The sequence below is a fragment of the Notamacropus eugenii genome, chromosome 1 (genome assembly GCF_028372415.1).
Source record: "Notamacropus eugenii isolate mMacEug1 chromosome 1, mMacEug1.pri_v2, whole genome shotgun sequence".
NCBI classification, from domain to species: Eukaryota; Metazoa; Chordata; class Mammalia; order Diprotodontia; family Macropodidae; genus Notamacropus; species Notamacropus eugenii.
Window position 1 is genome coordinate 427,923,624 of NC_092872.1, and position 11,700 is coordinate 427,935,323.

The 11,700-nt window shown below is 40.0% G+C and overlaps 1 protein-coding gene across 3 annotated transcripts; it reads left to right on the forward strand.

Moving 5' to 3' along the window:
* Positions 1–1,028: 1,028 nt before the first annotated feature.
* On the forward strand, positions 1,029–11,114 carry MANBAL (mannosidase beta like). Of its 3 annotated transcripts, XM_072631542.1 has the most exons (4): positions 1,068–1,102; positions 1,458–1,580; positions 4,478–4,676; positions 9,794–11,114. In XM_072631542.1, the coding sequence occupies exons 3-4, from the start codon at positions 4,527–4,529 to the stop codon at positions 9,899–9,901; spliced, it is 258 nt and encodes an 85-aa protein (XP_072487643.1). In that variant the 5' UTR covers positions 1,068–1,102; positions 1,458–1,580; positions 4,478–4,526; the 3' UTR covers positions 9,902–11,114. The 3 variants fall into 3 exon arrangements, with proteins under 3 accessions (XP_072487642.1, XP_072487643.1, XP_072487644.1); XM_072631541.1 differs by lacking the exon at positions 1,458–1,580 and having other exon boundaries at positions 1,029–1,102; XM_072631543.1 differs by lacking the exons at positions 1,068–1,102; positions 1,458–1,580 and adding an exon at positions 1,122–1,211.
* The last annotated feature ends 586 nt before the right edge of the window (positions 11,115–11,700 follow it).

Sequence of the window (11,700 nt, forward strand, 5' to 3'; positions counted from 1 at the left end):
TGTTTTGAAAAAGGTGATTTTTAAAGAGAAATGTGATTTTAGAATTGGGACCCAAGCACCCCATCAGAAGTAACTCCAGAGTTGTCCCAAGGCTCAAATTAAATGATATAATCCTAGAGGTTGTAACCAGAATTACCCTTCCTCTCTTCTAGCCAGTGTGGTGTAGTGAAAAGGGCACTGGACTTGAAATCAGAAGACCTGGCTTGCAATCCAAGCTTTACCATTTACTAGCTTTGGTGCCTTGGGGAAACCATTTAATTTCTTCCAGCCTCACTTTCCTCACTTGTAAACTGAGAAGGCCAGAATCTCTTAGCTCCCCGAGAAGCCCTCTTGGGCTCTAAGTCCATGAACCTAGCCAAGGGAGCGACTCCTACTTAGGGCCTTGGATAAGGCCTCCCGGACCAGCCAGACTTGTCTTGTCCATCAGTGATCATGCTTGTTAAGGAGCAGTGTGGTTAACTATGCTAAACTGCCCAGCCTGACACAGCAGGATGACGTCCTCTCCACCTGTACCTGCCAGTTCCTCTCGCTCTAAGGCCCGTGATTCTGGGTTCTCGGGAGTAAGGGGCCTCAAGGAGCCAGATGCTCCAACTTTAAAATGTGGATATTCAAGCTGAAGAAACTGAGGTACGGAGAGGTTCCCTAAACTGCCCGGGGTTACAGTGAAGAAGTGGGATTTCCCTCCACGTTCTCCCGCCTCATAAGTTCTCATCATCTTCATCAAGAAACAAACAAATAAAAATAAATTAAATAAACATGGGGAATCCTAGCTCTGCTATTAACAACTCCGGTGACTATGGATGTCACCGCAGCGTGCTGGGCCTCAGGTTCCTCACCTGTAAAACGAGGCCGCCCGACTAAACGGACCCTGGGTGCACCCCCAGATCTAAGTGCAGCCTCCTACGATCCTCTGAAGGGCAAAACCCCCAAACCCCAAGGACCACCCCACTGCCCCCTCCTCGCTCTCCCTAGCAACGCCTCCCGGCGCGGAAGGCCCGGTTGCTAGGGGTTGCGTAACTTCCTGTCTGTGCGCCGTGAAGGGGGCGGAGCTGCTGCTCACTTCCGGAGGGAAGTGGGGCCGCGCGACTTGGGCTCTGGGTCGGTGAGTTATCGCCCCGCCTTGGGGCTTGGAGCCGCGGTCTGCGGGATGAGGGAGCCCGGGCCTTCGGGGGGGAAGCGGGGGCGCTGAGGCCCAGCGCTATCCCCTCGGGGTGAGGCCGGAGCCGGAGAGGTCTGGGCGGGGCGGGGTCGGCTCCCCTAGGATTGGGGAATGTTGGGGAAGACGGGCCTGGGCGGCCGCGAAGCGACGGGGCCGAAACGTGACACGCCCCCTCCCTTCTCCCCAGGGGGACCCGGCCGCTCTGCCCTGGATGCCTTTTGGGCCCCTGGGCGTTGTCTTTGCCCTCGGGATCTGTTTCCTAGTGACTAATTTAAAGCCTCCGTCTACACTCGTGTAGGAGGAGGTGGCGCTGAGCTAGATGCTCCCGAAGGCTCCTTGCAGATCTCCAGTCCCATGATCTCCAAGTCCTTTCTGCCGTCAGATCTGAACGCCGCATCGGATGTTAGAGGCGGCAGGGATGGTGGGTCAGGGGCTTGTTGATAATAAGAGCCGGTGGCGTTTATAGGGTGCTTTACATTTTGCAAAACACTTTACAGTTATTTCATTTTGTCCTTATAGCAGCCGTGGGGCATAAGATGGTGTTGTTATTCCTTCTGACAGATGAGGAAACTGAGGCAGAAAGGGGATAAGAGATTTGTTCACATCACACAGTTCGTAATTGTCTGTGACTGGACTTAGGTTCAGGTCTTTGTGCCTCCAGGTCCAGGGTTCTATCCCCAGGCGTGCCTAGCTGCCTGCCATGTCCTGAGGCTAGTGAGTGGAAGAACCAAGTCTAGAACTGCAGTTTTCTGATTCCTTATGCTTTTCTCTCTATACTACGCTTGGCTTTACATTCTGTCTGTTAAGAGTCTCTTCCAGTTCTAACTTTCTGTGTCCTAAGGCCCATGGATTTCATTGAATCTGTCCATTCTGGCAGCCAACTTCTAAAATTCTCTTGAAGATATTCAAGAGTGTGCCACAGATTCTAAAAGAGTTGCAGACATTTTGTGATTTTCTTGGATTAATTGTTTAGCTTTATAGTCATCACTTAATTTGATTATGTAAGCACATTATCTCCAAAATCATGAATTCCAAAATTCTGTTCTCCAAACACAACTTTCTGTCTTTTCATTTTTTTACTTTTCATCAAATTGACTTCTCTATCTATATAAGCCATACTGATAGATTGATAGCTTGTCAAGAAGGAAAGAAAAAAATTGTGATTTTTGGAAGTGATTGTAGAAAACTGAAAACAAATCAATTAATAAAAAAAAATTGGGAGGCAAGATGGATTTAACAAGTGCTTCCTTTTTGGACTTTCAAATCACTTTTCCTTCAAGTAACCCTGAGGTGGGTAGGTAATGTATTATTAGATCCATTTTATACATGAATAAACAGACTCAGGTCAAGATTATAGAGCTTAGTAAATGGGGATCTGGATCAAGAATATGACAGTTCATTCAGCTTCATTGCTTGTTCCCTTTAGTAAGGGCATTGTCCCTTAGAGGATTATTATCTCAGAGTCAGGCATATTTTCAAAAAGATCGGAAGGTTTTAATGCCCTGGAGTTCAAAACAAGTCAAGTGCTACGTGGTAGGTGAAAAAGTTAATATCTTAAACTGCATTGAGTGTTATGTTATCTATAGAATAAGGGTGGTTGATAGTCCTTCTGCATCCTGCTGTTAAATATTTATTCTGAAGAAGAGAAGACTTGCAAGAGGCATGATAACTGTTTTCATGTGTTTGAAGAGTCATGTAGCAGAGGGATAGATTCATCCAGCTTGAGTAGAATTAGGAACAATGCGGGAAAGTAACAAAGAAGTTAATAATAATTAGAGCTATCCAAAAGTGGGTTACCTATAGAAACAAAAGTTCTTCAAGTGAAGATTGGATAGCCATTTATTGTGAATATAATTTATCAAGGCAGCTAGTTTGTACAGTGGATAGAACACTGAACTTGGCCATAGGAAGACCCAAGTTCAAATTCACCCTCAAACACTAGCAGTGTGATTCTGGGCAAGTCACTTAATCTATGTCTGCCTCAGTTTCCTCACTTGTAAAATGGGGATAATAATAGCACCTACCTCCCAGGTTTGTTTTGAGAATCAAATGAGTTTAAACATATGTATTAATGCTCCGCAAACCTTACAGTGCTACATAAATGCCTAACTTATCATAACCATAAAAGAAATTTTCTTCATGGTTAAAAGTTGAACTAGATGGTTTCTGAGCCCGTTCCAGCTATGAAATCTTTGGATTTTTTGATCTCTTCACTGATTTCTCTTCTCAGCCCCATAAAGTGAGGCACTATTAAGCCATACTCTCCCACATCCATACCTTCAGTTATCATGTAAGGGTACGGTGTTAGTGGAAAGAGTGCTAGGCTTAGCACCAGGACAGACCTGTGTTTGAATTTGAGTTCTGGCTACTTCCTGGTTTGTGACCTTGAACAATTCACTGAACTACTTGGAATCTCATTTACCTCTTCTAAAAATGAGGATAATGATATTTTCAGCGTACATCACAAGGTTGATGAATAAAGACCATAAATAAATTGTTATTATTATTAGCCCCTCTATAGATGGCTCCCAAATCTATACAAGGTGTCCCAAAAGTCTTAGAGCTTAAAGTTTTGAGTGTTGATAGCTTAAATAGCTTAAAACTATGATAAGACTTTTTGAATACCCTCTATTTTGAGCTCCAGTCCCTCCAGGGTTACAGATACTCATTTCTAACTTTCTCATGGACATCTCTGCTGAAATATCTTGGTAGGTCCTGAAACTCATTGTGTGTAAAACTGAATCCAGTTATCTTGTTCCCCAGAACTAATTCCTCCTTTTGAATTCCTTATCCTGTCAATGGTTACTTTCACACAGTTATGTAGGTTTGAAATGTTGATGCTGTCTTTATAACTGATTGTATATAGGACATGAAGAGGGAAATTCCTGTCAATTCTACTATTATAATGTAATCCTACTTTAAATACCTGAAGCATCTGTGATGTCTTTGGGGTAGTTACTCCATCAAGTAGTATTTCATATTTGTGTACATGTATTATTCCTCTTGCCTTCCATAAGGGCAGGACTATCATTGTTTCTCCCCTAGAACCTATTCAGTACTTTGCATAAAATAAACACTTAATAATTACTGAGTGAATGAATGGTGTGCCTGTTTTAAAAAAAATCACTTGTCACCTTCTAGTCACACACTATGTGTTATACAAAATACTGCTAAGTTTTCAGGCCAAAGGAGAAAGTACAGTGATTTTCCTGTTGTGGAATATTCACAGATATGTTGATTTATTATCTAAATGCTTTAGGATGTGGTAGCACATTAGCAGAAAATGACGTTGTTGAAACTTGTTTTGCTTTAATTTAGAATTTAACTTCTTGAGCGATATAAAACGAGACCAGGAACTGCTTTGGGCATGGCTGCTGAGCTCAACTTCTCTCCCCCCGAGGTCCCAGAGCCTACTTTCCTAGAGAATCTTCTTCGTTATGGACTGTTTTTGGGGGCTATCTTCCAGCTTATCTGCGTATTGGCCATAATCTTCCCCATTTCGAAGTCTCATGAGGGGGTAAGTAATTTTTGGGGGGGGAGGGTATTAACTCTTTAAGGGTTGGGGTGGTAGATTTTACATATTTAGCATATCTTTCCATTGCCTACTATAGAAATGTCTTGGATATTGACAATGAATGTGAATAATTTGACTGACAATGAATAGTTTGTGAATTTCCTAGTTTGTTACTATGTTCATTATTATAAAAAGCATGTTATAGTAGTGGAAAGAGCCCTGGGTTGAGTCCCAGTTCCACTACTTACTAGCCATGTAACAACACCTTGGGCAGATCCCTTCATCACTGTGAGCCTCATTATTCACATTTATAAAATGAAGGATAATGATATTTATGTAGTACCTGCCTTAGGATTATTATTAGGAAAGCACTTTGTAGAAAGCATTATAGAAACTGAAGAGATTGTTAATATAATTTTTTATTTCCCTGTACATACATGTTATCTCTGTGATGATCATGCTTGGGGGCCTCCCTCTTTCCCCAAATTAAATTGTAGGTATCCATAGGACATCTGATTTCATTCTGCTTTGTTCTCATCTCACAGATACTATGTATTATTGTATGCGAAAAATAATTCATTCAGTGAGCATTTACTAAGTGTCTAATCCATGCCATCATTTTATTGTTCTTAGTAATGGATTGAATTCTCATGAGAACCTCAGGGGAGCAAAGTGATTAATATTCTTGTTTTACAGGCAGAGAAATAGAGTCAGCCATGTTTAACTTATTGGTGAACTGGATAACTGTTCTAAGGGCAGGAGACTGAGGAGTACAAGAAAGGGTTAATTAGTAACAGGCTAGGAGAGATAGCTTACACCTGGATGTGAAGATCCAAAAAGATTTTTACAAGCATGGCATTTGGCCAGATAAGATAAAAGTTAACAGGAGCAAGTGAAAAGTATTATACTTGGGTTCGAAAAATCTTCTTTGTGAGTATAAGTTGAAGGAGGTTTGACTAGACAGCACTTTGTCTGCAAAAGATCTGGGGGCTTTTGTGGATTCCAAGGTTAGTATAAGTCCACATTGTGATAGGGCAGCTAAAAAAGCTAGTATGATCTTGGACTACAATGAGGGGATGACTTCCAAGAAAAAGCAGCCAATAAAGAACATCAGACCATATCTCAAGTATATTCGGTTCTTGAGGCCATATTTTAAGAAGGACGTTGATAAAGTGAGGCTTGTCTGGAAGAGAGGCAGCCAGTGGGCATGCTATATATGAACATTAGTTGAAGAAACCAAGGATAGCCTGGGAAGAGAAAACCTAATTTGAAAGATGGGTTTGGCTTGTTCTGCTTGGCCCCAGAAGGCAGAACAAGGAGTATTGGGTGGAAATTACACAGAGAGATTTGAGTTCTAGGTTAATACAAATTTCCTAACAATTGTGGTTATCCAAAAGTGAAATGAGCTGCCTCAGAAGATGGTGGGTTTCTTCTCATTGGAGGTCTTTGAGTGAAGGCTGAATGACTACTTCTCCTTTAGTTGTGGAATAAATTTTATTTTTCAGGTGTGAGTTGGACTAAATAGCCACTGAGATCCCTTGTAATGCTGAAATTCTGGACTTCTTTGAATTTTAGAACATAAATGCTTCTACAAAGGGATTTCTATTTAGAGGCCCAGTATACCATCTAAAAGTTTTCCTCTTGCCTGGCCTGTCTGTATAGACAGGATTCTACTTAGTCCTTTTTTCCCTTTTTCAGGGTGGAAGAATGAATTAGTTTTATACAACTGAAAACCAAATAAAATTTGTTACTACAATCACTCTATTTGGATATTGTTTAATTTTTTATGGGAAGATACTATGTACATATGGGGGGCAGAGTTGTTGAGAATTGATTACTGTATCAGAACAAGACATATTTTCCCACAAAACACAAAAAATGAAGTTAAATGAAATTTTAAGCCAATTTTATTTACTAAAATAATTTTACCTTTTCATTAAACCAAAGGCTTAGAGATTTCATTTTGCATGAGATGAAACAAAGAAATGTTTTATTCTGGTTTTGATCTCTATCACATTTAAGTTATTCAGAGCACATAAGCTTTAAAAAGTGGTATGCTTATTTTAGGTTTTTTTCTCCCCAGTTACTGATTCCCAGTATTTATTTGTCTAGTCTACTAAGAAATACAAAATCTTCAATTTTAGCTTTCAGTTTAAAGATTCAAAGGTTCAACCAAATCTGAAGTATGAATGAAGACTGAGGAAAAAGGCCATTCAAGAGAGTAGCTTAGTAGAGTAGAGAGGGCAGAGGGCAGAATTTTGGTGGCAAGAGGTGGGGGAGGAAAGGGTTAAGAAGAATAAATGCTAGAAATAATAACATTATTGTAAAGAAAAACATCTTTTAAGAGACTTAGGAACTGAGATCAGTGTAATAGAACCAACCATAGTTCCAGAGGACCCATGATGAAACACATAGAGAAGTTGTTAGATGCAGAGTAAAGATGCACCCTTGTCAGGATGTGACCAATGTAGGAATTTATTTGCTTGACCACACATTTATAATATGTGTTTTTCTTGCTTAATAGGAAAAGGAGGAGGAGGTAGGTGGGAGAGAATTTGGAAATGAAGATAAAATATTTTTTAAAAAGGAATAAATGGTAGAGAAGGTTGGAGATAGGTCTGGTATCTATCCTTCAGGATGATTCAAACTCTTTAATTAAGCTTCCATGATCACCTCAGCCTGGAATGAAGCGATCTCTTTTCTCTCTCAATCCTATAGCAATAATGGTCGGTATAGTCATATGTGCTCTATCTCTGATGTAACTCTTCTACTGTGATCTCAAATAATTATTTAATTTTTTATGAGTTATCTCCCCATTTTGACTGTTAAGCTTCTTGAGGCCAAGAAGCACTTTATCTTGTATGTTTTTGTACCCCTCATTGCAACTAGCACAGAAGTTCTTAATCTTTTTTGGTCTTTAACCCTTTGGCAGACTGAGGAATTCTGTAGACCCCCTCCTCAGGATCATATTTTAAAATAATTGAAAGAAATGCTAAATTTCAGTTTGAGATTAGTGAAAATAAAGATATAATTTGTTTTTTCCATCCAAGTTCATGGACTTATGAACTTGTGAAGTCTTTGCACAGTTCCCTTTTGGATTCATGAACCCCGGGTTAGGAACTTCTGAACTGACATAATAGGCTAAGAGTTTGTTGTTACTGTATTCTCTTCCATTGCCATAAAAATTCACTAGAATTCATGGGAAGAATGACTCTTTTAGATGAAATATTTGTATAAAAATATCTACTACTCAAGCAAGTTCTTCAGGGTTAAGGACCCACAAAATGGTGGAGCATCACAGAGGTTATGAGAATGTTTCTGAGGCCAGAGACATTTGGAAAATTGTGTGGGGGATCTAGAATTGTTCCTTATGACTAATGACTTTTAGAGATTCAAGCATAAACTGAGAATAAGTGGAATTTGGAAGTAGATTATGTAGTTAATTAAGTCAGCTCTCAGAATTGGAATTAAGACACTTAACGCTCCTTTTTTTCCTAATGTGTGGACATGTTTATGTGCACACAGGCACATTTTTGTGCCCTGCTTATATTTTGCACAAGTATTCTCTGCACTGTTAGAGAAGCTAGGAATAAGATAATTGATTTACAAGATGATAAACAAGAATTACTGTCTTGTGGTTATGAAAATGGTAGCACCTGCCTCTTAATCTGAATGGAATTCCAGACCACTCTGGCTCCAGCATGAAGAAGCTCTTAGCTGTTTTGTTATCTCGTTTTGAACATTAGAAGGCAGCAGTGTTTTACCTAAGGTATCAAGTTCTTCCCCATGAATAACAAAGCAGGTTGCTTCATTCCCAAGAGAATGCTGGCACATTTCTGCAGGTTCTTCTTGCATAAATTACAACATTTAGAGAATAAATCAGATCTTATTTTTAAGAGGTCGTGCACCTATGAATCATTTTCAGCAGGCCACAAAGGCATAGTTTCAAGCTTTAGAAACACTTGAACCCAACTTGTCTATTTAGAAACCAACTATATTTTCAACTAGCGTACATTATAAATATCTTTTTTATGGGTTTTTCTGGAAAGCAGGGTAGTCTGTACGTATTTGATGGATTGGCTTCATAAACACTTTTTGGTCTGAAGATCCTTTGTTGTGGAACCTTTTTTGCAGAGTTTTAGGAACCATTTCTATAGAGTAACAAATGCATAGTCTGCTTCTCTTCTCTGCCTCTCTTGGGATCAATCACCCTGTGGCAGTAAAGGAACAGAGAATTCCGTAGCTATGGTGCAAAGAACCTGCTTAGACAGTGCTTGGACATGGCTTGTGGGACAGAATGAAGAAGTGGGAAGAACAGTAAAGTAGGTATCAGGAGACCTGAATTCTAGTCTTGGTCTTGCTACCTTAGGTAAATCACTTCCTCTGGAAAGATTTTAGCTTTCTTATTCTGACACTTACAGAGTTGGATTTGGTGACTTCTCAGGTCTTTTCCAGGTCTAGGATTTAACCACGAAGAAATCTTTTTTTTTTTTTTAATTATCTATTTATTTTTAACATTCTTTTTTTTTTTATATTTTGAGTACCAAATTCTCTCCCTCCTTCCAACCCCTCCCCTTCTCATTGAGAAGACAAGCAAAATGATACCAATTATACATTCCACAGAGGGATCTTTAGCCGTATGGAGATTGCTATATGTTGAGGGATGAGAGAAAGAAGGTTCAGGAGGAAGGAATAGGAGGCTATTGGGACAACAGCCACATAAGTAAAAGCTGCAAAAATTTCAAATTTGCACATTGAGAACTTCCAACATTGTTAAATTTTTATATTTTTAAAAGAAATAATTTTTGCTTATGTCATTTGTCTTTGTATCATAATTATGTCTCAGAAAAATTCTCCTTTTCCTTTTCTGGATTGAACAAAAGCAATTAAGCAAAATCGCTTGCTGTAGTAACAGACAGCTTCTGACTATGTGCAGATTTACTGCACAGTTTCTGGAAACCATTCTGTTTGAATTTGGACAAGTCTTTCCCCTTCCTAATCAGCTTGAGTTTTGCATACCTCCTGCTTCAAGTTAGCTCTTTCTAGGTTGGCTTAACTACACAAATTCCAAACTTAATTGATCAGTAAAATCCTATTTCTTTCTCTTCTCTCCATTGAAGGAAGGGGGACATTTTGAGCCAAGAAAGTTTGAGGTGACCAAGAAGCCAAAGGGGGCTGCTCCTTCTCAAAGCAAAAAGTCCAAGAAGGAAACCAAGAAGAAGAGATAGAGTAGAAGCTGCCAGACGTGGCACATGTATGGCCTGCTCTACTTTCTTCAGAATCAAGTACTCTTGAAGAGGGACCATTACAGGAAAATCAGTCTTCATAAAAACATTTGTCTGGCATCATCCTCCTTACAGAATCTGTGTTGGAAGATACCTCAGGGGTCATCTAATCTGATCTCTATCTGAATAGGAATCCTTTCTACAACCTCCCTGATGAGTGATCATGCTGCCTCTGCTTGATGACCTCCACTGATAGGGAGCTACTACCTCCTGAGGCAATCCATTCCACTTTTGGATAGCTTACTAAGTGTTAGGAAATTTTTCCTTACTTTGAGCTAAAATCCATCTCTGAAACTTCTACCTAGTCCTTCCGAGACTAGGGAGTTGAGGTGGCGCTAGTGGAGCATGGGTGCCTTTTAAACCCAGAGGACCATATAAGCATGAGAATTTCACTGGCCTTAGGTGGCCAAACCACCTCCCCAAAAGCCCACTGTTCAAACTTGTTCAGTCATGGCTCCTGAAGCACAGCCCCTTCAGAAAATGTGGGTTATACCACTACAGTGACATAGGAAAAATGACAGCAGAATCATGAGCACATTGTACATGTATAATGGCCATATATATTGGAACACTTAATTTAAAGGTCATGTTAAAATAACGGAGCTGATTTTTAGTGTTTAATTATCTTAAGTAATTTTTGATATAACATATATGTACACTACCAGTCAGGATCTGCATCCTAATCCGGACAAGTCTTCCTGATTCCTAATCAACTTTTGTCTTCACTTTAAAAAAGTGTTAAGGTCTCTCTTTGTCAGAATGATGTCAAGTACAGTCTTAGTAATTAGTGAGACTAAGGCAATTGAATCTGAGAGGTTGCCTAAAGGAAGGGCAGACTTTTCTTAAGTATTAATCATCTTTCTCCTTTTCTTAATGAAGCATTTTCCAGTATTTCCTCTGATTTTCCCTCACAAGATAGATTTTGGAAAGGATTTTTCTAAATAAATAAATGTTTGCCATGTAGATACTGGCCATAGTCTCAACCTCTATAATATGGTTTAGGGTGTGCATTTTTTTTCCCTACTGCTGCCTCCCTGACCTATTTTTATTGAGTCTTGACCCTTTCCCACCCCAAACAAAGCTTTTAGCCCCAGCTTAAGGAGAAAAGTTTGGGGTGAGCATGAGAGAAGATTAATAAACCACAGTGCATGATGAACCTCTTATGTTGTCTGCTGGTGTGTGATAGTGGGAATTGTTGGAAATGGGGGGAAGGAGCAGGGTGGCTACCATGGTGTAGAGGAAAGAGTACTGAATTGGAAGCCAAAGGACCAGAGGTTGAAACCTGACTCTGGTCACGCTACCTGTGACTTTGGGCAAGTCACAACCTCTGGGCTCAGGTTTCTTACAATTCTAAGTCCAGTAAAGCTTGAGTCCTCATTCTGTAAGTAAAAGGAATGATGGTATGTTATAGAAAGACTATTATGGTAAGATTGATGACACTGCAGGGCAGTAGGTCAAACCCAGTGTCTCAGTAGAGGCAGATCTAGCTGTTTTGATATGTCAGGCAATTAGAAAGATACTGGGGATAGTCTCAAGGACAGTAGGCAAGCAACAAGCATTTACTAAATGTGCCAGTTTTACAGACAAAGAAAAAAGACTGCCCTCAAGGAGCTTGTATTCCAATGGGGGAAGCCAGAATATAGAAGATGGAAAGCAAGGAGGAGAACTTGCAGAGAAAAGCACAGAAGAGAGGCCTGGGTGCAACAGCAGAATGAAAAGAACTCACCGATGGGAGAAGGAAG